The sequence below is a fragment of the Musca autumnalis genome, unplaced genomic scaffold (assembly GCF_047663935.1).
Source record: "Musca autumnalis isolate F117 unplaced genomic scaffold, ASM4766393v1 scaffold_2, whole genome shotgun sequence".
NCBI classification, from domain to species: domain Eukaryota; kingdom Metazoa; phylum Arthropoda; class Insecta; order Diptera; family Muscidae; genus Musca; species Musca autumnalis.
Genome location: NW_027411755.1, coordinates 216584196 through 216610762, shown reverse-complemented (window position 1 = coordinate 216610762; position 26567 = coordinate 216584196). Strand labels below are relative to the sequence as shown.

General features: G+C 38.8%; 1 protein-coding gene across 2 annotated transcripts in view; it reads left to right on the top strand.

Annotated features, from left to right (window-relative positions):
* LOC141395246 (uncharacterized) overlaps positions 1–12628 on the top strand; it is a 365020-nt gene extending 352392 nt beyond the window's left edge. For both annotated transcript variants that reach the window (XM_073970877.1, XM_073970876.1), the window contains one exon: positions 11846–12628. In XM_073970877.1, coding sequence (XP_073826978.1) covers positions 11846–12040 — 195 coding nt within the window. In that variant the 3' untranslated portion in view covers positions 12041–12628. The remainder of the gene's footprint in view (positions 1–11845) is intronic.
* Positions 12629–26567: the final 13939 nt, after the last annotated feature.

Here is a 26567-nt window from a genome sequence, read left to right as displayed (position 1 = left end):
CAAACTGCGCTGTCCATGTGGTGAACAGAGTGGCTGTAGATTTTGTGGGGGAAATCTGCATATTCCTCGAATGGAAAAAGGTGGTAAGATCAGTTAAATAGTTGTTCAGTCTCTCACAGATGTCATCAGGATAGGTACCCGACGCCAAGATCGTGCAATCATCCGCATACGTCACGATCTCAATGCCGTCTGGAGGGGGTGGAATACAGGAGAGGTAGAGGTTAAACAGTTCCGGAGATATCACCCCACCTTGGGGAACTCCCTGTTTCACTCTACGGGGTTTGGACTTCTTATTCCTGAATTCCACGTACGACTGGCGTCCACACATATAGTTGACTATCCAACGTTTCAAGCTTGGCCGGAGGGTTGTCTGCTCAATGTTCTCAAACAGCGTGGAGTGCCTGACTGTATCAAAGGCTTTTGATAAGTCAAGAGCCACCATCACTGTTCTATCGCACGGCCGTCTCTGGTTGAATCCTTTACAGATATATGTGGTAATGGCGTGCAGCGCTGTTGTCGTGCTGTGCTGCTTACGGAATCCATGTTGATGATCGGCAACTTGATAGCTGTTTCTGATACTGGGGAGGATCAAGGCCTCAAGTGTCTTTGCTACGGGCGACAAAAGCGAAATCGGTCTGTACGATTCACTTTTGCTGGCATCCTTGCCTGGCTTCCGTAGTGAGACCACCCTGCCCATTTTCCAGACTTCGGGAACAACGAGGGTGGCTAGCGACAAGTTGAGGACTTTGGTGAGATACTCGACTTCCGGCTCATCCAGGTGCTTCAACATTACCATGGAGATTCCATCAGGGCCCAACGCTTTGGATGATTTAGCGTTCCTGATGGCATTGGCAACATCATCCATTGTAAATTGTGGTGGTTCATCCTCGGCAGGAAGAGACCTGCTACGACGTAATACTCTTCTCTTCGCCCTGTCACTCTCGGGATGCTCGACAAACTGTCGATTGAAATTACTTGCGCACCTCTTCGGGTCAGTCAACGTAACGTCGCCAAACGTGACTGAGGTCCTATCTTCCCTTCTTCCAGGGTTCGAGAGTGACTTAACCGTTGCCCACAATTCACCTATACCGGCTCCAATGTTGCAGCTCTTCACATGATTTAACCATTTTTTCCGCTTATGCTCGCCGACCAGCCTGTTAACTTCCAGTGTCAGCTCCCTGACTCTGGGGTCATTGGGGTTGATACGACGAAGCTCATCACGCTCGTTTGCTAATCCCGTCGCCTCTGCTGGGAAATTTGGTCTTACTTCGGGTATTCGACCAGCAGGGATATGGCGAGCGGCTGCAGCAGTGATGATGTCCCGGAACGTCCTTTCCGCTACCCGAACATCAGAAGGATTGGGCAATTCTCTGAAGCGGTGATTGGTGAACTCTCTGAAACTCGGCCAATCAGCTTTTTTATGATTGACGAACGTGCGGCGTTCAGAGGTGATGAAATCGGGTGGTCTGCTAATGGAGACAATTATGGGGAGATGGTCTGATCCAAGGGAAATGACGGGTTGCCAGGTAACGTCATTTGTCAGACCAGGTGACACGATGGTTATGTCAGGCGAACTGTGACACTCTCCTCTAATTCTGGTAGGGGCGTCCTCATTGACCGTGCAAAACGTAGAGCTATCAATCTGCTCAGCCAGCGCTGTACCTCTCTGGTCGTTTCCGAGGGCCGAATGCCACATCTCATGATGTGCATTAAAATCCCCCAGGACCAGACGATTATGACCTTGCAAGAGCCGGCTAATGTCAGGCCTATAATCAGGGATACAGCTATTTATCGGCGGGATGTATACATTCAGCAACTCTATCTCGGCAGCTCCACACCTGACTGCTACCCCCATATATTCCATGTATGGGTCATTAGAGACAGGCTCAAGCGAGATAGGTCTGTATTGGACAGACTGGTGCAATAGGAAAGCCAATCCCCCACCTCCACTTTTGGTGCGATCCTTCCTCAGAACATTGTAACCATCACAATGCTCTAAGCTGTGGTTGTTGTTCAGCTTGGTTTCCTCCACCGCCGCGACCTTGATGTTCTTCCGACTCATAAAATCTACTATCTCCTCGATCTTACCTCGGAGTCCATTGCAATTCAATTGCAACAAGGCTGCATTTTCGGGGATTGGGACAACAACGGCTGGTGTTAACGGCTGCGTGTGAGGTTGTTGTCGAGGGGACTGCGGGGGAGTTTCGTAATCAGACGACGAGGGAGTCTCGTAATCCGACGACGACTCACTGGGAACTGTGTTCACACAGCATGCAGCAACATAGTCCCTGTCGTAGTCCCTCACGTGGACGAGTCCAGAGCAACCCCTTAGATGCACCCACTCCTGACATCTATTGCATCTCACCGAAGGTTGGATGTGGGTGAAGATGCTAATGTGACAAACTGAGCACAGATATATTGGTCCTGGGTTTTCCTCCGTCCCGGCTCGGACCAATAGAATTCGGAGCAGGCATTCCGGGATATGCTGCTCCCAACACAGAAAAACGAAACAAATACGAACATGTACACACTGAGGTGGCAGCCGCTGGCCGGAACATTGGTTTTGTGTTGTTCCGGGTCAATCCGGTACGAAAGAACCCGCTGCCGTGGGATTGAACTGCCGTGGGATTGAACTTCCGCGTTGTATCTGTTCGTGCTTTATTTGCAACGTTTAGACGGGTACCTACGCTGTAACAAGGTAGTGGTCCGAGTCTATATATCTTTGGTCTGTCCGTCCTTGTCTTCAGTGGGAGCATGAGCGCAATTAATGCTGATGTTGAAGAATTTTGCTTTTAATCGAATTGCAGCGAGTCTTTCATTCAGATGTTTTAACCTCCGACCAACTTCAAATCCGCAACCAAACTCAATCTTTGTGTCATGTCAGCTATAATGCGTCATATTTAGGTGTTGTTGTGACGCCTTTCCCGTTCCATCGTATTTGCTGTATGGCAATAATGTCGGCCTTGTACTTTTCTAGTACATCTGCCAATGCGTAAACTGCACCTTCTCTATAAAGAGTGCGAACATTCCAGGTGCAGATTCGCAGATCATGGTCCTTAAAACGTTTGCGGGGTTCGTTACTTTTAGAAGGGTTTGTTTTTCGTTGCTTTCGTTTTTTCATAGTAGGCTGCTTTTCTAGGGGAGGATTACTAACCCGACGCCCAAACCCAAGTTTTTAACGTTTTTATGGGTTAACCGGCACATGTTAGCTCACTACCTTTAACGGGTGTTAGAGGCAGTTCCCCAGTTCTTACCACGCGGAGGTCAGTGTCCACTTGAGATGGAAGAGAGACCAAGATAAATCCTGAGCTTTGCCATGTTAAAACCGGCCAGGACCGTTCTTTTGTATCTTTCATCCCCTACGTCACCCCGCAAACGTTTTAAGGACCATGATCTGCGAATCAGCACCTGGAATGTTCGTATGTCTATGTTTTTTGTGTGTTTTAGCAAAATTGTTTGATCAAACTTACAGGTTGTTCGTTGACGTTTGAGGATCCCAGAGATCACAAAACATCCCCACCAAAAATCGTCCATATTGTGGTTTAGCCCCCATATAACGGTGCCTCCGGAATTTCGGAGAGGATTTTAGCTACCTGCAATTTAACGTTTGAGGCTCCAAGTTGTCACAATACTACTCTATCAAAAATGTTCAACATAGATCCATGTTTTGGTATAGCCCCCATATAACGGTACCTCCTGATTTTTGGTATTGCGAGGGTTTTAGCAAATTTTTTGATCGAACTACATGTAATTTGTCGTTTGAGGTTCCCAGTGGTCGCAAAATATCCCCACTAAAATATATTAACATAGGTCCATGTTTTGGTATAGCCCTCATACAACGGTACCTCCCGATTTTCGGTATTTTGAGCGTTGTTGAAACATTTTTTGATCGAACTACCTGTAATTTGACGTTTGAGGTTCCCAGTGGTCGTAAAATATCCCTCCAAAATATGTTACCATAGGTGCACGTTTTGGTATCGCCCCATAGAACGTACCTCCCTATTTTCAGAATTTCGAAGGTATTAGAAAACAAGTAAAAATTATCAGTCGGCTTTACCGACAGAGATATACCCTCAGCTTATGTGAATTGGAACTTTCATCTACGGACAGATGGAATATATTTAGTGACTTTTCTGAATTTTGTGGTACTTTTTAGACATTTGAACTTGCCGACAAAAATGTGGATTAGGATTAAAGTTCAAAAGTTTTGCGGTGGAGGGAATGGGCCGACATAGTGCATTACGGAAGTGGATCTTATTTTGAGAGTCATATCTCTTCGATAGATATCGCGTTCACTAGTCATTTTAGTGTGTTATCGTACACCTGTTGGACCAGTATGCCAGGAAGCATGGACTTGTCCACGGAAAATATAATTTGGCTGTAAACAGAACCACAAAGAACATCATCGGTATAAATTTGCAAAGGATCTCCGAACAGACCCTAAACTGCACTTGGACACAAATGTGGGGGATGTATCTTAAGGTGAGGACCGATATAGGCCATTTTTGAAGTTAAACTAAGTTTGGACAAAATATGACGAAGGCCAATTTTAGACCAAATCGGTTTATCAGTTCGAGAGTTATTGTGCTCTCCAGCTACTACATATGGTGCTATAGGGGTTTTTTACAACTTTCGGGCTGTTTTCCCAAGAAGTATGGACTTGTCACTAAAAAAACTTTTACCGTTGTAATTGAGACAGCGATTGCAAGATGCTTCAACAGAAATCAAAGTTAGTCAAGAGCAAGTCTTTAAGTGAACTTATCCGAAATTTTGTGTGGGAGGTACCCGAATGAATGGGCAAATATAGTCCATATTCAAACCTGATCTATATCTGGTAGATATATTAGGACCAAATCGGTCCGTCCCTTCGAGAGTTATCGTGCGCACATTTTTTCCGAAAATTTTTTTTCTTTTGTGGGGGAGGTACCTAAAGGAGTGAACCGATATGGCTTATCTTCGAACTTAAACTAAGTTTGGACAAAATATTATGAAATCCAAATTTTGGATCGAATCGGCAGATTCGTTCGAGAGTTATCTTGCGCTCCAACCACTACACACGGTGCCATAGGGGTTCTTTTAAACCTTTCAGGCTATTTTCTCAGACAGTAGAGTTTTGCTCCTGATGAAATTTGTACCGCCGTATGGGGGCCGCGAATACAAGATGCTACAACAAAAAATCAAAAACTAAAGTTTTCCGAAATTTTGTGTGGGAGGTACCCGAAGGCGTGGACCGATTGAATCCATATTGGAGCCTCATCTAAGTTTGGTAGAAATTTTATGATATGCAAACTTTGGATTCTTTTAAACCTTTCAGGCTATTTTCTCAGGCACTAGGGTTTTGCTCCTGATGAAATTTGTACCGCCGTATGGGGGCCGTGAATACAAGATGCTACAACAAAAATCAAAACGATTCGAGAGCAGGTCCTAAACTAAAGTTTTCCGAAATTTTGTGTGGGAGGTACCCGAAGGCGTGGATCGATTGAATCCATATTGGAGCCTCATCTAAGTTTGGTAGAAATTTTATGATTTTTTCGGTATTTTGAGCGTTGTTGAAACATTTTTTGATCGAACTACCTGTAATTTGACGTTTGAGGTTCCCAGTGGTCGTAAAATATCCCTCCAAAATATGTTACCATAGGTGCACGTTTTGGTATCGCCCCATAGAACGTACCTCCCTATTTTCAGAATTTCGAAGGTATTAGAAAACAAGTAAAAATTATCAGTCGGCTTTACCGACAGAGATATACCCTCAGCTTATGTGAATTGGAACTTTCATCTACGGACAGATGGAATATATTTAGTGACTTTTCTGAATTTTGTGGTACTTTTTAGACATTTGAACTTGCCGACAAAAATGTGGATTAGGATTAAAGTTCAAAAGTTTTGCGGTGGAGGGAATGGGCCGACATAGTGCATTACGGAAGTGGATCTTATTTTGAGAGTCATATCTCTTCGATAGATATCGCGTTCACTAGTCATTTTAGTGTGTTATCGTACACCTGTTGGACCAGTATGCCAGGAAGCATGGACTTGTCCACGGAAAATATAATTTGGCTGTAAACAGAACCACAAAGAACATCATCGGTATAAATTTGCAAAGGATCTCCGAACAGACCCTAAACTGCACTTGGACACAAATGTGGGGGATGTATCTTAAGGTGAGGACCGATATAGGCCATTTTTGAAGTTAAACTAAGTTTGGACAAAATATGACGAAGGCCAATTTTAGACCAAATCGGTTTATCAGTTCGAGAGTTATTGTGCTCTCCAGCTACTACATATGGTGCTATAGGGGTTTTTTACAACTTTCGGGCTGTTTTCCCAAGAAGTATGGACTTGTCACTAAAAAAACTTTTACCGTTGTAATTGAGACAGCGATTGCAAGATGCTTCAACAGAAATCAAAGTTAGTCAAGAGCAAGTCTTTAAGTGAACTTATCCGAAATTTTGTGTGGGAGGTACCCGAATGAATGGGCAAATATAGTCCATATTCAAACCTGATCTATATCTGGTAGATATATTAGGACCAAATCGGTCCGTCCCTTCGAGAGTTATCGTGCGCACAATTTTTCCGAAATTTTTTTTTCTTTTGTGGGGGAGGTACCTAAAGGAGTGAACCGATATGGCTTATCTTCGAACTTAAACTAAGTTTGGACAAAATATTATGAAATCCAAATTTTGGATCGAATCGGCAGATTCGTTCGAGAGTTATCTTGCGCTCCAACCACTACACACGGTGCCATAGGGGTTCTTTTAAACCTTTCAGGCTATTTTCTCAGACAGTAGAGTTTTGCTCCTGATGAAATTTGTACCGCCGTATGGGGGCCGCGAATACAAGATGCTACAACAAAAAATCAAAAACTAAAGTTTTCCGAAATTTTGTGTGGGAGGTACCCGAAGGCGTGGACCGATTGAATCCATATTGGAGCCTCATCTAAGTTTGGTAGAAATTTTATGATATGCAAACTTTGGATTCTTTTAAACCTTTCAGGCTATTTTCTCAGGCACTAGGGTTTTGCTCCTGATGAAATTTGTACCGCCGTATGGGGGCCGTGAATACAAGATGCTACAACAAAAATCAAAACGATTCGAGAGCAGGTCCTAAACTAAAGTTTTCCGAAATTTTGTGTGGGAGGTACCCGAAGGCGTGGATCGATTGAATCCATATTGGAGCCTCATCTAAGTTTGGTAGAAATTTTATGATTTTTTCGGTATTTTGAGCGTTGTTGAAACATTTTTTGATCGAACTACCTGTAATTTGACGTTTGAGGTTCCCAGTGGTCGTAAAATATCCCTCCAAAATATGTTACCATAGGTGCACGTTTTGGTATCGCCCCATAGAACGTACCTCCCTATTTTCAGAATTTCGAAGGTATTAGAAAACAAGTAAAAATTATCAGTCGGCTTTACCGACAGAGATATACCCTCAGCTTATGTGAATTGGAACTTTCATCTACGGACAGATGGAATATATTTAGTGACTTTTCTGAATTTTGTGGTACTTTTTAGACATTTGAACTTGCCGACAAAAATGTGGATTAGGATTAAAGTTCAAAAGTTTTGCGGTGGAGGGAATGGGCCGACATAGTGCATTACGGAAGTGGATCTTATTTTGAGAGTCATATCTCTTCGATAGATATCGCGTTCACTAGTCATTTTAGTGTGTTATCGTACACCTGTTGGACCAGTATGCCAGGAAGCATGGACTTGTCCACGGAAAATATAATTTGGCTGTAAACAGAACCACAAAGAACATCATCGGTATAAATTTGCAAAGGATCTCCGAACAGACCCTAAACTGCACTTGGACACAAATGTGGGGGATGTATCTTAAGGTGAGGACCGATATAGGCCATTTTTGAAGTTAAACTAAGTTTGGACAAAATATGACGAAGGCCAATTTTAGACCAAATCGGTTTATCAGTTCGAGAGTTATTGTGCTCTCCAGCTACTACATATGGTGCTATAGGGGTTTTTTACAACTTTCGGGCTGTTTTCCCAAGAAGTATGGACTTGTCACTAAAAAAACTTTTACCGTTGTAATTGAGACAGCGATTGCAAGATGCTTCAACAGAAATCAAAGTTAGTCAAGAGCAAGTCTTTAAGTGAACTTATCCGAAATTTTGTGTGGGAGGTACCCGAATGAATGGGCAAATATAGTCCATATTCAAACCTGATCTATATCTGGTAGATATATTAGGACCAAATCGGTCCGTCCCTTCGAGAGTTATCGTGCGCACAATTTTTCCGAAAATTTTTTTTCTTTTGTGGGGGAGGTACCTAAAGGAGTGAACCGATATGGCTTATCTTCGAACTTAAACTAAGTTTGGACAAAATATTATGAAATCCAAATTTTGGATCGAATCGGCAGATTCGTTCGAGAGTTATCTTGCGCTCCAACCACTACACACGGTGCCATAGGGGTTCTTTTAAACCTTTCAGGCTATTTTCTCAGACAGTAGAGTTTTGCTCCTGATGAAATTTGTACCGCCGTATGGGGGCCGCGAATACAAGATGCTACAACAAAAAATCAAAAACTAAAGTTTTCCGAAATTTTGTGTGGGAGGTACCCGAAGGCGTGGACCGATTGAATCCATATTGGAGCCTCATCTAAGTTTGGTAGAAATTTTATGATATGCAAACTTTGGATTCTTTTAAACCTTTCAGGCTATTTTCTCAGGCACTAGGGTTTTGCTCCTGATGAAATTTGTACCGCCGTATGGGGGCCGTGAATACAAGATGCTACAACAAAAATCAAAACGATTCGAGAGCAGGTCCTAAACTAAAGTTTTCCGAAATTTTGTGTGGGAGGTACCCGAAGGCGTGGATCGATTGAATCCATATTGGAGCCTCATCTAAGTTTGGTAGAAATTTTATGATATGCAAACTTTGGACCAATTCGGTTACTCCCTTTAAGACTTATCGTGCGCATAAATTTTCCGAACATTTTCGAACTTTTGTGGTGGAGTTGCCGGAAGAAGTGGACCGATATAACCCATCTTCGAACTTAAACTAGGTATGGACAAAATATTACGAAAGCCAAATTTTGGACCGAATTGGTTAATCCGTTCGAGAGTTATCGTGCGCACCAGCCAGACAGACAGACGGACATTGCTAAATCGACTCCAAATTGTCTGAAACACATTTCGTCCAAACATACTTGGGGTCTAAAACTATTATTTCGATGAGGCACATTTTGCCTCGTTAGCATAAATGCTGAGGGTATAAAAATATTGATCGAACTACCTGTAATTTATGTTAATGTTAACGTAGGTCCACGTTTCAGTATAGCCTTTTTAAAGGTAACTCCAGATTTTCGGTTATTTAAGGGTTTTAGCAACATGTTTTGTTCGAACTATCTGTAGTTTAACATTTTAGTTTCCCAGTGGCCGCAAAATTTCTCCACCAAAATATGTTAACATATTGCATAAGTACGTCCCGATTTCCGGTATTTTGAGGGTTTTAGTAACATTGTTCACCGAACTACCTGTAATTTGACATTTGAAATCCTCAAAATACCGAAAATTGGGAGGTACCGTTATATGGGGAAAAGATTTATGACTACAGAGGACCTCAAATATGAAATTATATAAAAATAAAATCGATCGATGATAGACTAGATGCTGATGTCCTGATAACCTCACAAAATTGTATGACAATCGGTTCATTGGTTTTCGAGTAAGAGTTGGAACCGATTTCAAAAAGTCATTTCGAGAAAACCACGTTTTTATTCCCTATACCACAATGTGGAAAAGGGTATTATAAGTTTGTTTTGGTAAAAATTCATGTAACACAGCGAAATATTCGTCGGACCCCCCAATTCATATCTCGACGGGATAAAGCGATTTTGAGATGTGTGTCCGTCCGTCCGTCCGACCGTCCGTCTGTCCATTATAAATTGGAAACACGCTCCAGGCCGCAATTATGGACCGATCGTCACGAAATTTTGTATGGAGGTCGGGTTCAGATCAGAATAGATCCCTATTCTTATTAGTGATGGTCGTGAAATATTTAGCGGGTTAAATTGACCAAAAACATAATATTTATCCAATTTTCTAGCGGCTCTGTAGGTCTCAATAATAGTCCGATCAACGCGTAATTTTAAATAAGGTAAGAGTACATCACAAAGGAGAAGCTTGCAATTTGAGATGGCGATCGGATAATATTTAGAGGGTTAAATGGACCAAAACTTTTGTGTGAAAATTGTGAAAAACTTTAATATACAGCTTATATCTTAATTCCTGGAAGTGACATTCCGGACAAGTGAGATATACTTGAAAGTGGAACGCTTGACTTTTCAATTGATGCCAATTATGTTGGTGTGCATGCTCAGATAACAGAGTTACAGCCTAATATATCCCGTTATTTGTTTGTAGTGTAATAATAAACTTGCTAGAAGTCGCAATTATACATCAATAGTCACGAAATTTTGCACCGGGTAAGAGTATAGGTCGAAAAAGATGCCTACAATTTTGAATGATGATCTGATATTCTTTAGCGGGTGAAATGGACCATTACTTTTGTATGAAAAAAATAAAAATTTTATTTTTGGTTGATATTTTAATTTCTTGAGGACATATATATTTCGCAAAGTAGGCTACATATGGAAAAAACTACTGACCTTTCCTCTGATGTAAATTGCAATAAAGTGTTTGCTAGATAACGGGCTTACTGCCTAATATATAATGGGTTCTGTGTAGAGAACCACATTTTTATCCCATGCTACATATTGTCTCTCCAAAAGTTTATGTAACACCACGAAATATTCGTCCTAGACCCCTTATTTGGTATGCCAAAATTCATATCTCGACGAGATAAAGCGATTTAGCGACGTGTGTCCGTCCATTAAAAATTGTAAACAAGCTTAAAGCCGCAATTATGGACCGATTGTAACAAATTTTTTAAGGAGATAGGGTTCGGGCCAGTATAGAAATGATTAGTTTTTGGTGATGATCGTAAAATGTTCAGGGGATGAAATGGACCAAAAATAAAATTTTAACCAATTTTGTAGCGGCTCTGTAGGTCAAAATAATAACCCGCAAAATTTTAAACAAAGTTTGAGTTTATGATGAAGAAGAAACGTACAAACCAACGTGAAGATCAGATTATACTTAGCGGGTCAAATGGACTGAAACTTTTGTGTGAAATTGGTAAAAATTTAAATAACGTAGCGGTTAAACAACGGAAGTAGTAGTACTACATAAGTGGATTTCATTACATTTTAGTTTGTGTGAACAAAATTTTCCTTTCCTGCTAAAAAAATCTGTTTGTCATGCCAGATAGCTTTTTGGTTTTGGTCATAAGTATTACACATTACATCTATGATATTTGATAATTAAATTTTCACAATCATTAAAGAGAAGTTCCGTGGAGAGCGATTGTCCAGGGATAGTGGTATAGGGTATCCCATGGTCGGCTCCGTCCGACTATAGACTTTTCTTACTTGTTAGTTTCTGTGTTGCATACAAAACACAGTAAGTTCTTCCCTTCCAAAGCTCCAGAGCTCATATCAATTCTATCTATGCTAAATCTACTTTAAAATGAGCCAATTAAAAATTTCGATTTTCTGCTGTTTACAAGTGGGGTCACCCCTTAAATTTCTACATGTGTAAATATCTAATACGAATAAGCAACGCCTTGGTTTCTAAAAAACATCCCTTATAATTAATAACTTAATGTAATTCAACCACAACTCTCTGCTATGTAGACATTTCCTTTTAATAACCAAATGTATGACATATGACACTACAATTATATTCTAATTATTTTTTACTACTACGAAGTATAGGTCCTACGACTCCATTCATATTTATATGAATTAATACTACATTTTTCTTTATTTTTAGGATCAAGACCAAGTACGTATTCCTGAAGAAACCGAACTTAATAACTCAAAAATGACGGTTAATAGTGTAACCAGTAGCGTTAGCGGTGATGAACTGCAACATCAGGCCAACAGCAATCCAAAGCAAGCAAACGGCAATGGCAAGAGTATAGGAGGACATGATGATCCAACGAATGACAGAGATGATGCTACATGATTTTATTTCGGGCAGTGCTTCTGTTCTGTTGACAAATTAAGACACCCATTCTCATAGACATGTCCTCACACCCACGCCAACCCAAAACGAAAGCAACACACACGCACACAAAGAACAAACACCAAACTAAACCACAGACACACAAATATTCACATACACATATGCTTTGTAGAAAAATATGATGAAGATGAACAACTGAATATGGATGAGACTAGATGATGGATGGCTGGCTGGCAGGATGCATGAAATATACTAAAGTTTTACGGTTGGTTAGAAAACAAACGAGTGATATTAAGACAACAAAACGAAACAAAACAAAGAATAGCTACATACATCATATACAGTGATACAAAACAAATTATGTTTATGGAGAAAAATGTCAACCTTCTTCCCCACCCCCCCAAAAAAACTCCAAAGAAATTTAATGTTTTATTTTTTGATAAATAGTCTTTAAATAAATTATTCATAATTATTATTATTCTTATTATTATGTTTTAAAGTTTTTAATAAAAAACAAATTGTGAAATTCCAGCTTAAAGAAATGTAATTTAATAAAGTAGGAGCCACAGAACATCAATCCAATACCAAGATTTACAATATTTTATTGTTGCTGAAGATGTGAGAACAGATGTTTGTTAAAATTATCATAAAATTTTAATAAAGTAATGATGAAGAAGAAAAAAAATGGAGTGAAAACGTATGTTTTTTCTCTTTTCCATTCTTTACTTCATTCCACGACAATTTTTTTTGTTACCAGCAATATTTACACTCAACATCGTAGATGCTTTCTCACACAACTCCATTATATTACTGTTTTCTTTTATCACTGCTTTTGTAGTTGTAACCGTGGCATATCACAAAGTAGCTGGAGGTTATACATAAAAGATTGACATTATGAAGATTGCACTTTTTTGTTATTTGTGTTACAAAATTTAATAATAAATTGAGCGTTTAAAAATGTTTTATTCCTCACATATTTTGTAGTCGGAGAAAAAAATCACTTTTTGATAATCGTAAGGCTGTGGATAAAAGGTTCTCAGAGTAATAATGCGCAAAAAAACCTTCATCTTTCCAAAAAACTAAATAATTTGAGAGGCACCACTAACTAACTTACTTTAAGGGGTTATCCCCACTTGTCAATTTCAAAAGATCGAACAAAAATTGTATTGGCTAATTTTGAAGTAGTATAGAGTGAAATAAAATTGATCATGTTGTGATAGATGGAAGACATTCATCGAACGTGTTGAATGTACGATCGTTCCGAGGCACAAACATTGATTCGGACCACTACCTTGTTGCAGCAAAGGTACGCACCCGCTTAAACGTAGCAAACAAAGTACGAACAGACACAACACCAAAGTTAGACATCGGTAAGCTGCAATCACAACAGATAGCCACAGCATATTCCACTCAACTAGCCCAATTGCTTAATCAAAACCCTCCTCATCCCGATAACATATCAGCGCAATGGCAAAGCATTGTCCACTCCATGCAAACAGCCGCAAAATCCATACTTGGATAACAGAGCCCTGCACCAAGGAATCCATGGTATGATCAGGAGTGTCGTGCTGCCACCGAAGAGAAAAATGCGGCATATAGGGCTACTTTACAATCCGTAGCAACGCGTAGCGTAGCGCACGAGAGAGATACAGGGAGAAAAGGAAAGAGGAGAAACGTCTATTCCGCAGGAAAAAGAGAGAGATCGAAAAGCGGGAGTGTGAAAAAATCGAGATGTACAGGAGCCAGAATGAAGTCCGAAAATTCTACCAAAGAGTCAAGCATCAAACTGATGGCTTTGGTTCAGGCACATCCTCCTGTAGAGACCAGCAAGGTAATTTGGTAACTGATACTGATAGTGTACTCAGGATATGGAAAGAACATTTTTCAAAACTGTTGGTATCCAATAGCAGCGAAGACGACGAAGATACCACAGTCCCAATCCCAGAAGATGGTATTGAATGTATAACGCCCAGCCAAGATGAGGTAAAGACAGCAATAAATCGGCTGAAGAATAATAAGGCAGCAGGAGCTGATGGCTTACCAGCCAAGCTGTTCAAAACCGGAGGTGACACGCTGATAAGGTTTATTTATCAGCTATTTAGCACCATCTGGCAGGAAGAACGAGTACCCGAGGATTGGAACCTGAGTATCCTGTGCCCCGTCCACAAGAAGGGAGATAAGACTGTATGCTCTAACTATAGGGGCATATGTCTACTCCCTATTGCCTCCAAGATCAGGGATATTGTGCGAACGACTAAAGCCTATGGTCAACGAGATAATTTGACCATACCAATGCGTCTTTAGACCTGGCAAGTCCACCATTGACTAGATATTTACCCTGCGGCAAATCCTGGAGAAGACCCAAGAGATGCAGATCGACACCTATCACATTTTTGTCGATTATAAAGCAGCCTTCGACGGTACGCGGCGTTCAAAGGTATTCCAAGCCATGTCTGAATTTGGTATCCCCGCAAAGGTCATCCGGCTTTGTAAAATGACTTTAACTGGCACGAGGTCCTCATTTAAAATAGGAAAGAACCTCTCCGAAGAGTTTGGTACCAAAAGAGGTTTCAGACAAGGAGGCAGCATTTCGTGTGATCTCTTCAACATCCTGCTGGAAAAGGCTATACGAGAGACAAACGTCAAAAGAAGTGGCACAATCTACACCAATAGTCACATGTTACTTGCTTATGCTGATGATATAGACATCATGGGCCGACCAGTAAAAGAAGTAACCGATACCTTTATTAAGGTCGAAGGAGAATCTGCTAAAGTGGGTCTGGCGGTAAACGGCGAGAAGACCAAATTGATGGTGTCGACGCGCAATGCGTCCATTGAGCTCAGACCAACTGTGGAAGTTTGCTCCTATAATATTGAGGTAGTAAAAGACTTCGTCTACCTCGGCACCTCCGTAAACACAACAAACGACATCAGTTGTGAAATAAAAAGAAGAATGTTATTGGACAACAGATGCTACTTTGGTTTAAGTAAGCAGTTTAAAAACAAAGCCACATCTCGTCAAACAAAAATAACGCTCTACAAAACACTGATACTACCCGTGCTGATGTATGGCTCCGAAGCCTGGGTACTTGCGCAAACAGACATGGCAGTGCTTGGTGTGTTTAAGAGAAAAATTTCTCGAAAGATCTATGGACCAATCTGCGTAGACGGTGAATATCGACGTCGCATGAACCAAGAGCTGTATCTGCTATACAACGACATCAATATTGTTAAACGTATCGAGATGCAGCGATTGCGTTGGCTAGGCCATATCATAAGAATGAGCGATGATGAACCCGCTAAAAAGGCGTATAAATACGGACCGCTTGACGGCGCAAACAAGTGGATGATGAGATGAAAAGGCGCGGTATTCCAGAGTGCGAAGCAACAAATAGAGAGAAATGGAGATCTTTTCTTAGTTCGGCCTATGAAACAAATGTTCTGGTAGGTAAGTATAGAGTGTGCCGCAAGGTCGATCAATTCAAGTCGATCGGAGCTCATATCAACGGGCTCGGGCAAGAAAAGAGGCTTTCATACACGAATACAGATCACTTCCATCAAATGTTTTGGATGCTATTATACCTATATACAACGATCTAAGTAAAGAGTCTTTACTCGAAAGATGCGTCGGCGGCTTCAATCAAAATAGCAACGAAAGCTTCAATCAACTTATTTGTAAAATTTGCCCCAAACCCCTTTCAAGTGAAGCACTTGTTGTAAATTTAGCAGCTTACATTGGGATGGGTCTCTTTATCCAAGGTACATATCATTGTTATTTTATTTGAGCTCGATCGGAGTGAGCTTTGGACAAAACACATACGAATATGCTAAAAAAATCGACCAAGCACGAATTGCAGTGGCAGAGAGACGTGCGGCCGAGTGCACTCGTGAAGGAAGAATGTTGCGAAGGCAACACCAAATTTCCATTTTACAAGCTGCATTGTCGGTGGAAGAGCTCCTGTATGGACCAGGAATAGATGACTCCTTGTAATTTTACCAAAAATGCATTTTTTATTCATGTAAACCGAAATAAAAAACGTAAAAAGCGTTTTTCTCGAAATGTCATTTTTGAAGTCGGTGCCAATGATAGCTCGAAAATGTATAGACCGATCTTCGTATATTTTGGTGAGCTTATTAAATACATAAAAGCCTTATGGGGGGCGGTGAATACATGTCGTTACAACAAAAATCAAAGCGATTCCAGAGCAGGCCCTAAACTGAACTTTTACTGCTTTCAAGAGTTATCGTGCACACAACGGACGGACAAGGCTAATTCGACTTCAATTGTCTGAAACCAATTTCGTCCAAACATACTTGGGATCTAAAACCGTTATTTCGATGAGGTGAATTTTTGGTCGTATCAAAGTGTATATGGTAAAAACCAAAAATGTTTTACAATCGATGAATCCGAGTTTTAACAATTCAGAATTCGCGAACTGTTAACATATTCAATATAGTATGACTGAAATTCTTTAAAACACGTAAAAAAGTGTCAGTCGGCTTTGCCGACAGAGATATACACCCTCAGCCAATGTGAAGTGAAACTATCATCTACCGACAGATCCAATGTATTTAGGGCCTCTTCAGAATTTTGTGGCCCTTTTTGAACATTTGAACCTGCCGACAAAAATGTGGATTAGGAATTAACTGCACAAAGACACAAATGTTGAACTTTTGTGGGAGAGGTACCCTTAGGGAGGACCGCTATGGACCATTTTAGGAGTTATACCATACTTTGACAAAATATTAGGACCAAATTGGTGGCCCCATTTAAGTGATATGGTCCTAGAATTTTAGGACATTTTTTAAATATTGGGGAGAAGCACCGGAAGTTGTGGACCGGTTTGCCCCATGAATCTAAGTTTGGATTAAATATGACCACATCGGTAGAACAATTCGGGAGTTATCGTGGCCGCTATATATGGTGACATAAGGATTCTTATACTTTCCGGGCTGTTATCCCAAGAAATATGAACTTGCCCCTGTAAAAACTTTTACCGTCGCAGTGGAGGTAGCGAATGCAAATCACTTCAACAAACATCAAAGTGAGCTTATCCGAAACTTTGGGTGGGAGGTACCCGAAGGAATGGTCAAATATAGTCCACATTCAAACCTGATCTATGTCTGGGAGATATATTAGGATGCGTAAAGTATTGACCAAATCGGACCAAAAATTGTAGCAAAAATCTTCCAAATACCTAAAATTGGGTGGTGCCGTTATATGGGGGCTAAAACCATTGAATGAAGAGCTCTTTGCCAAATATTTAAAATGTTCATTGTTACCCAATCTTTGTAAGATCGTACTTATTTTTCATTTTGTTCAGTTTATGTACATTGTTGTAGTACCCCACAAAAACATTCGTATACCTTGATTCTATTGATATTCTGTTTCAATTTTCATAACGAATAAATTTTGTTTTGATTCACAAATTGAGTAGACAAATTGAAAATTCCTTGCAATTGCTGTGCAAACGAGAAAAAAAAACGAAAGAAATCCCTTGTTTATCCATTTCCTTGCGAATGTTATGAATTGCAAATGGTATTGGAAGATTTGAGAGCGTTTTTTTTTTTTGTAGTGCGGTTTGTAAGTGTGCCACCATGTATTTTGAGGATGCAAGTTGTTGCAATTTGTGTTACCCTCTCTGTGTAGTTTTGTCTTTGGAGCATGCTATATTGTTAAGAACTGTGGTATGAATTCATTGTATAATGATAAAGAAATAAATTGTGATATGACAACCTGGTTAAATGATTAAAGAGACGAATTTGATCCTTTGTTTATGCCAAGGCTGAAAAGGGGGATAAAAATCAAGAAAACATAGATCACTTTGTGACACAAAGCAGACATTGGGTTATATCCAGTAGTAGGGATGAACCACAAGACCAATAGGAGAAAATTGTGACAGTAACACGCTAACTGAAGATTAATAAAGCCGGAACAACCGGTTTTCCATCCGAGATGTACAAAACATGAATCGACAAACTGATAGGGTATATGCTCCAGGTATCAACTAGCACCATGAGGACCTTGTTGCTAAGTTAAAACAGGAATAACTATTTAAAGGGTTATCCCTACTTGTCAATTTCAAAAAATCGAAAAAATGTTATTGGCTTATTTTGAAGTGCCGCAAAAAATTGCAAGTCGATCAGAGCAAACATGGCTGAGATATGACCTTTCAAAGTGGAGAACCCGTAGTGGTTTGTGTGTTTAGGCATACTTTATTGGTTTTTATACCACTTCTTTTTGCATAATTTTTTTGAAATTAATTCTATTAAATTCTAATCCAGAGGTAGAAGTCATAAACAAGGAATGTATCGGACACGTCCAAAAGCATATGGGGTCCCGCCTGCGAAGTTTAGCAAAAGGTAACAAAAAGCTTGGAGGCAAAGGAATGTTGACAGGAAAATTGATTGACAAGCTCACTGTCTACTATAGACTTGCAATTCGACGTCATTCGAATTCAATTCACGATATGCATGAGGCAATATGGGCGACATTTGATCATTACAGTTCAAGCGATACAAATCCACGTCACGAGGGATGTCCAACCGGTGAAGACTTGTGGTGTTCATATCAACGGGCTCGGGCAAGGAAGGAGGCTTTCATACACGATTACAGACCACTTCCATCAACTGTTTTGGATGCTATTAGACCTATATACAACGATCTAATTAAAGAGAGAGATGTGTCGGCGGCTTCAATCAAAATAGGAAAATTTGCCCCAAACCCCTTTAAGGTGGAGCACTCGTTGTAAATTTAGCAGCTTACATTGCGATTGGCCTTTTTAACGAAGGTACAAAACGCACACTAATATGCTAAAAAAATCGACCAAGCACGAATTGCATTGGCAGAGAGATGTGCGGCCGAGTGCACTCGTGAAGGAAGAATGTTGCGATGGCAACACCAAATTTCCATTCAGTATTTATGCTAACGAGGGTATATGGGCAATATTTTTAGCCTTTAATAACTCGCAAAATGTGGTTGAATATTATACAAATTAAATGCTTTCGGATAAAATGAAATGTTTTTAGACTTGGCAAAAAAATATTGGACTTAAAAGTTAATTTTCGTGGAAGCTACATTTATGTTAAATAATGGGTAAAAATGGGTTGAAGCCAATGTGTCTTTTTTTGTTTTCTCTCGATTTGTGATTCAACCACACTTTTCACGATTTTCCCGTCAAAGTAAAAGTAGAAGGCAGCTAAATAAGGATCATCTCACTTGTGTATAACTTCTCAAAATTTGATCTGCGTCTACCATTAAATGATGCTGACAATTTGAAGCCAGATTTTAAGTGTTTTTTGAAATTTTCTTCTAATTGCGTTCCGCACACAGGTTTTTCAAAAAATCGTATATAGAATTAGGGATTCTGAGTTATTTGATATATCGGCCTTTTTGTAGAAAATTTACTTCTGTTGAAACTGAGGTATGGGGTATTGTATCTCGCGAATTGTTGTAATATACCATAACTTTTGAACGCATTTAGGTAAAATAAACTGTTTTAGCACGATACACCGATGGATTTCTTAAAATTATAATTTGAGCGGAAGCTGTGGTCATATTAATGTAAAAAAATAGAAAAAAATCGTTGAAGGAAACGAGTTTTTTAAAGTCAATTTTCAATTAGTGGCTTTACAATACACTGTAGAGTATAATGTTCAAAGAAGAAGTTAAAGAATACACTTCAGAGATGAAGTTTCTAATGTATGATTTTTTAATATAACCACCGCATCAATCTCAAACGGATGCTGACATTTTGAAGACTGAAAAATTGGGTTTTTTGAATTTTTGCTCTAATCGGAACGCGCAACTGTACTCGTTTAAAAACTGATTATGAGATTGTAGTACTCGCGATTACGCATTTTTTGATGTATAACTCGGGCGTGTAGCCTTCAAAGTTTTACAACAATCTCAGCTAAAAGTCGAAATTTTTGTGCGTAATTTTTTTTAAAAAACCAGTTTTTTGGATTCAAAACTTACAAATGCCTTTCGATTTCAGTGGAAACTCGCGTGAATTTAGTATTTTTTTACGTTCTGAATCTAACAAGCCTTTGCGCGTCTAAATCCATCCACTAGATCGGCGGATAAGATACCCCTCAAATTTCGAAAATATGCAAAAAATATTTTTGAAAATATCGCGTATTTAGACGCGTTTTAGATGTGTTATTTCTACTTAGATAGATAGAGCGAAACGCATATTTAAAATGTACGAAAACAGATATTGAAAAACGTTCGCGAATCCGGAGATATAATAGATTTTTTCTAAAAACTGAGTGCGATGCTACATCCACGGTTCTTGATGGATCGCATTGAAATGGCATAGGATGATGTATTTTTTAATGGTGATCATTGAAATCGGATGCGCATAAAATGCAAATGTACTTCGTGGAAATTATGGACATTTTACTGTTTTTTGCACCCTAACATGCAACTGATGCTACATCGTGGTCGTCAAATGGAATTTCAAAAAGTGTATATCAAATAAGAGGGATTGATTCGCTGTTTTGGAAAATCGGATGCGCATCTTGTGATTTCCACTATTACGCTGTTTCTATGCGTTTCAAATATTGTAATATTCAATATAACATTATTTTAATGTTATGCGACAATTGGAATTCCTTGTGATTTAATATAATGTTCTAAAAATATTCGCCAATAGGAAAACTGTTGCAACGGAATATCTTCATTATTGCGTGAAATTTGGACGAAAATGACGAAGAACTCAATCATTTTTTCTTCAACATTTCCTATAAAACCATAAAAGAATAAAATTAGAATAACATAATTTTTATTTTTTTCGTCACATTTTGATTGTATTTTTGCAAATAACACGAATACTATAGCTCCAAACTTCACGACTTAGGTTTAATTTTATTCCTCACAATGTCTGGATGCTGCTATAATTTTTTTATATATTTTTTTGTAAGTATAAGCGCTATTGTTTCAAAAATATGTTTGTAAATACGTGAAATTATTTAACAAATTTAATTTTTCGCGAATCCATTGAAACTTTTTGATTTTTTTTTTGCATATTCTCAAAGGGTGCGAATTCACTTAACGACAATTGGATATAACAGCTTACTATATTAAGCCGCGATTTTTCAGAATTATTTCTAATTAGCATAATTAAAACGGTCATATCTTTTGCGCGCAACAATCAAAGTTGGTAACGAAAACAGATTTGGAATGACGATTTTTTTCTTAATCTATGTACCAAAAATCATAGATGTAGTATCAAATTTTTTTTCGATTTTTTTGAAATGGAAAATACGATTTTAGAAATTTTTGCTGATATGTGTCGTGAATGAAGCCTACACAGCTTCACAGAAATCCGCATACAAATACGAAAATTTTGTGCGAACATTTTTCTAAAAATCATATTTTTCGGGCCTACTTTTTACAATTGTCATTCGATTTTCTCGTACTTGATTGCAAATTTTAAATTTTTACGTTGCGGATCTACTAAATCTTTACTCGTAAAATTCCATCTACTAAAACGCGAAAAATTCAGTACGCGCAAATATGGCGATCAAAGGCTGGCTGTCGAAAAAGCTGATATGATGAACCCGGAAGGACAGTTTTGCCATAGGTCAAACTTCTGAGTTATAGCGAAATGAATTCTTTCTTGACATACTATACATACCTACATGACAAAACCCCTAACGGAATTTGATCACGCCATAACTCAGAAGTTTGACCTATGGCAAAAATGCCCTTCCGGGTTCATCATATCATCTTTATCGACATTCATCGCCAAAAGGAATTTTTCACCCCCCAACCTTTGATCAACATATTTGCGCGTACTGATATTTTTCCTTAAAAACGTTTTAATAAAACGGTTTTTTGTTCTAGAACTGCAACTAGCAAATTTTTCATAAGCGAATTAATTTTATTTAATTCACAACTCTATAAGCTTTTTAATGGTATACATATAAGTTTAATCGGTTACTTAAAACTGGTTCAAAAATCAGTTTTAATGTCGGAATATCCGGTTCAAAAATTGAGATAACCGGATCTATCCTCCAAGAAAATTTGTTATTAACGTGTTCATCTTTACAAGAGCTATTTGTGGTAAATATTTCAGAAACACCCCAGATGTCCACATGAGCAATAACCAATTGTTATGTCTACATACCTATACATAACAAATAACGAATATACAGAAAAACAAAACATAGTTTAGTTCTGAACCAAGTCCGAATAAATATTAAAAATGACAATGAAAGCGGGACAAAATCGATTAGTTGTCAAAGAGAACCGTACCTAAAATCTTCTGCGCAACATTTTTGTAGAATATTTGGATGCTGAAAAATCTCATCTTGTGGTACTATCACTACGGTTCAAGAAATAAAGGACGAAAAGGACATGAAAGGCATTGAGTTAGAAGAATGAAATGTTCTACAAAAAGATTCGCCAATCCATTTGACTGAAAACGTGTTACGTCAAAACGTGGCTACAACAACGCCAAACAGAGATATGGAGCTATTTTCCCAAGTATTATAGGGAAAAAATTAAAAACTTCATTGCGCGATATCTCAGAAACTTGACCTATGGCGAACATTTCCTTTTGGGTTCTTAGTATACTCATATCCAAAAGAAATTTTCACCCCCCAGACTTTGAGTTCCATTTTGTGTCACAGTGCTATAAGTTAGGTCTCATTTGATTCCCCGTGGAGTATTTATTTAAAACTGTTATTTTTTTGTAATTTTTGACGGGTAACGGGACCTATATTTTCAAAAAATTCGGATTACATTAAAGATTTTGTCAATTTTTTGTAAATTCTGTGAATGCTGAGTAACATTTTACAAGTATTATGCGATCTACGTAATGACGTCACTTCGTGATAACTTTTTAGTGAGAATTGTGCTCACTCCTTCCGATACCTCTTCCACAAAAGTTCGAACATTTTCGGAACCGATTTGGTCCATACTTTGCTTATCGTTAAATTTCTACACGACTTAGATGAGGTTACAATATGGACTTAATCCGTCCACTCCTTCGGATACCTCCCACATAAGTTTTCGGAAAAGTTCGGTTTACGACCTGCTCTCGAATCGCTTTGATTTTTGTTGTAACAACTTGTATTCAACGTCCCCTATACGACGGCATAAGTTTCATCTGGAGCAAGTTCATACTTCCTGAGAAAATAGCCTAAAAGTTACAAAAACCCCTATGATACCGTGTGTAGTGGTTGGAGCGCAAGATAACTCTCGAACGGATCTGCCGATTCGGTCCAAAATATGGCATTCGTAATATTTTGTCCAAACTTAGTTTAAGTTCGAAGATAATCCATAACGGTCTACTCTTTCACACGCAGAGAAAAAAATACTTTTGTTCCAACAATTCCTTTGTTTTGTTCAAGCATTGCAATTGCAAATCCAAAAATACCATCGTTTGCTCCAAACAAAACCATCCATACAAAACAAAAACAGCTTGCGAAATTCAATATTGCAATATTGTAAAAATCATTCACAATACCTATGGTAGGAACTGTCATAATCTAGAATTTTCAGAAAAACTAATGTCAGCCCAGAAAACCTGTTACTGAAATTTTTGATTTGTTCGTATATAATTCTCATACAAACTTTCCACATAACTTTTGTATAAATGTCACGTATAATATTATGAGCATTGACGAACACTACACATGGCCAGGTTTTGCCATTTCTAACTAAAAAGACAACAAATTGAATGAAGAGAATGAAAGAAGAAAATACAAATTGCGACAAAAAACAATTCTCAGATTGCGGTGTAGCTCAACTATATATATAAAACAAAGAAAAATGACAAAATAGAAATAAATAAAAACAAGAATCTCGTGGTGTACATACACAAAAAAGAACAAAGATAAAATAAAAACCAGCAAGGAAAGGATCAAAGTCGGGCGGGGCCGTCTATATAATACCCTACACCACTGTGAATATGTAAAATATATATGGGAGCTAAATCCAAATCAGAACAGATTTCAATATAATTTTTCACATTTATTTGTAGACCAAATTCCGTCACATAGTCCAAATTTCATTGAAATCGGACAAATATAGCGTGTTTCGTGCATCAAGTACCTCAAATCGGTAGAAAATATATATATGGGAGCTATATCCAAATCTGAACCGATTTCCATATAATTTGGCACACTTATTTCCAAATCCCCGAAAAAATTCAAAATTTTATTGAAATCGGACACATATAGCCCGTTTCGTGCATAAAATACCTCAAATCAGCCGATAATATATATGGGAGCTATATCCAAATCTGAACCGATTTCTATATAATTTAGCACACTTATTTCTAGGCCAAATCCCGTTGAACATTCCAAATTTTATTGAAATCGTACATATATTTAGCGCGTTTCGTGCATCAAATACCTAAAGTCGACCGAGAATATACATATATCTGAGCTATATCCAAATTTGAACCGATTTCTATATAATTTGGCACACTTATTTCTAGGCTAAATACCGTCGCACATACCAAATTTAATTGAAATCGGACATATACAGAGTGTTTCGTGCACCAAATGCCTTAAATCGGGCGAAAATATATATGGAGGCTATATCTAAATCTGAACCGATTTCTATATAATTCAGCACACTTATTTCTAGACTGAATTCCGTCGCACATTCCAAATTTAATTGAAATCGGACATATATAGCGTATTTCGTGCACCAAATGCTTTAAATCGGGCGAAGATATATATAGGGGCTATATCCAAATCTGAACCGATTTTTACCAAAATAAATAGCGTTCGTCCTTTGCCAAAAAAAAAAGATCTTCCCCAATTTTCATGCGAATCGGACAATAAATGCGACCTGTACTTTGTTTACAAAAATACATTGACAGACGGACATTCGTAAATTGACTTAGAAAGTGATTCTATGTATATCCCTAAAAGAAACTATGGGTCTATCTCGTTTCCTTTTGCATGTTACAAACTAATGCACAAAGACATAATACCGCAAGGTGGTGTAGGGTATAAAAACAAAGATAAGGGGAACTCACCAAAATTGTTTTTTCACCACGGCATCGAATACCGAGAGAAGAGAATAAAATTGTCGAAGAAAATAGAATAATATTGTCCAACAGACAAAAACAATTGTTGGATATGACAACAACTATTATTGGATATGACAAAAACAATTGTTGTAATTAACAAAAACGATTGTTGAACTCACAATACTACATGCGGAATCTAACAATATCTTTACAATGCATATTTTGCTCTTCGAATGTTGTTGGATCAATCATGTATTTTGCTCTGCATGTAAAAAAGGCTTATTATGGGGCTAATCAGCGGAAACGAAGAAAAGGTGGAAACGGGTGAGAGTCTCATCTATTGTTGACCTGCACAAATGCAACGTAGATTTAAAGCTTTATGACGACTGTTCCTTCATGAGTCGATAAAATAACCGAACTAGATTTGGGAGACCGGGTGACGTAGGGGATGAAAGATACCAAAGTACGGTCCTGACCGGCTTTAACATGGCAAAGTCCAGGATTTATCTTGGTCCCTCTTTCATCTCAATAGGACACTGACCTCCCCGTGGTGTCACAAGGGGTAGCTGCCTTTAATCCATAAGAACGTTAAAAGCTTGGGTTTGGGCGCATGGTTAGTAACCCTCCCCTTGAAAAAGCAGCCTACTATGAAAAAACAAATCCCTCAAAAGTTGACGACCAGCAAACGTTTTAAGGACCATGCGAATCTGCACCTGGAATGTGCGCACTATTTATAGAGAAGGTGCAGTTTACGCATTGGTAGATGTACTTGAAAAGTACAAGGCCGACATTACTGCCATACGGGAAATATGGTGGATTAGGAAAGGCGTCACAACAACACCTAAATGTGACGCACTGTACTATAGCTGCCATGACACAAAGCATGAGTTTGGTAACGGATTTGTAGTTGGTCGGAGATTAAAACGTCTTGTCTCCAGCTTCACCCCAGTGAATGAAGGACTCGGTGCAATTCGATTAAAAGCAAAATTCTTCAACATCAGATTTATTTGCGCTCATGCTCCCACTGAAGACAAGGACGAACTGACCAAAGATATATTTTATGAGCGCTTAGGAGAAACATATGACCGTTGTCCTGCTCACGACCCATTACAATTATTCTAGGCGATTTTAATGCCAAAATTGGAGAAGTGAATAACTTTGGCCCAACAGTCAGAAAATTCAGTCTCCACTGTGAAACATCTGACAATGGTATGAGGCTGATAGACTTCGCAGCGGCAAAAAACATGGTAGTTAGCAGCACCAGATTTCAACATCTCGACATCCATAAGGGCACCTGGCTGTCTCCAGATCAGAAAACAAGAAATCAAATTGATCACGTTGTGATAGATGGAAGACATTCATCGAGCGTGTTGGATGTGCGTTCGTTCCGAGGAGCAAACATGAACTCGGACCACTACCTTGTTGCAACAAAGGTGCGCGCCGTAGCAAACAAAGTACGAACAGACACAACACGAAAGTTAGACATCGGTAAGCTGCAATCACAACAGATAGCCATAGCATATTCCACTCAT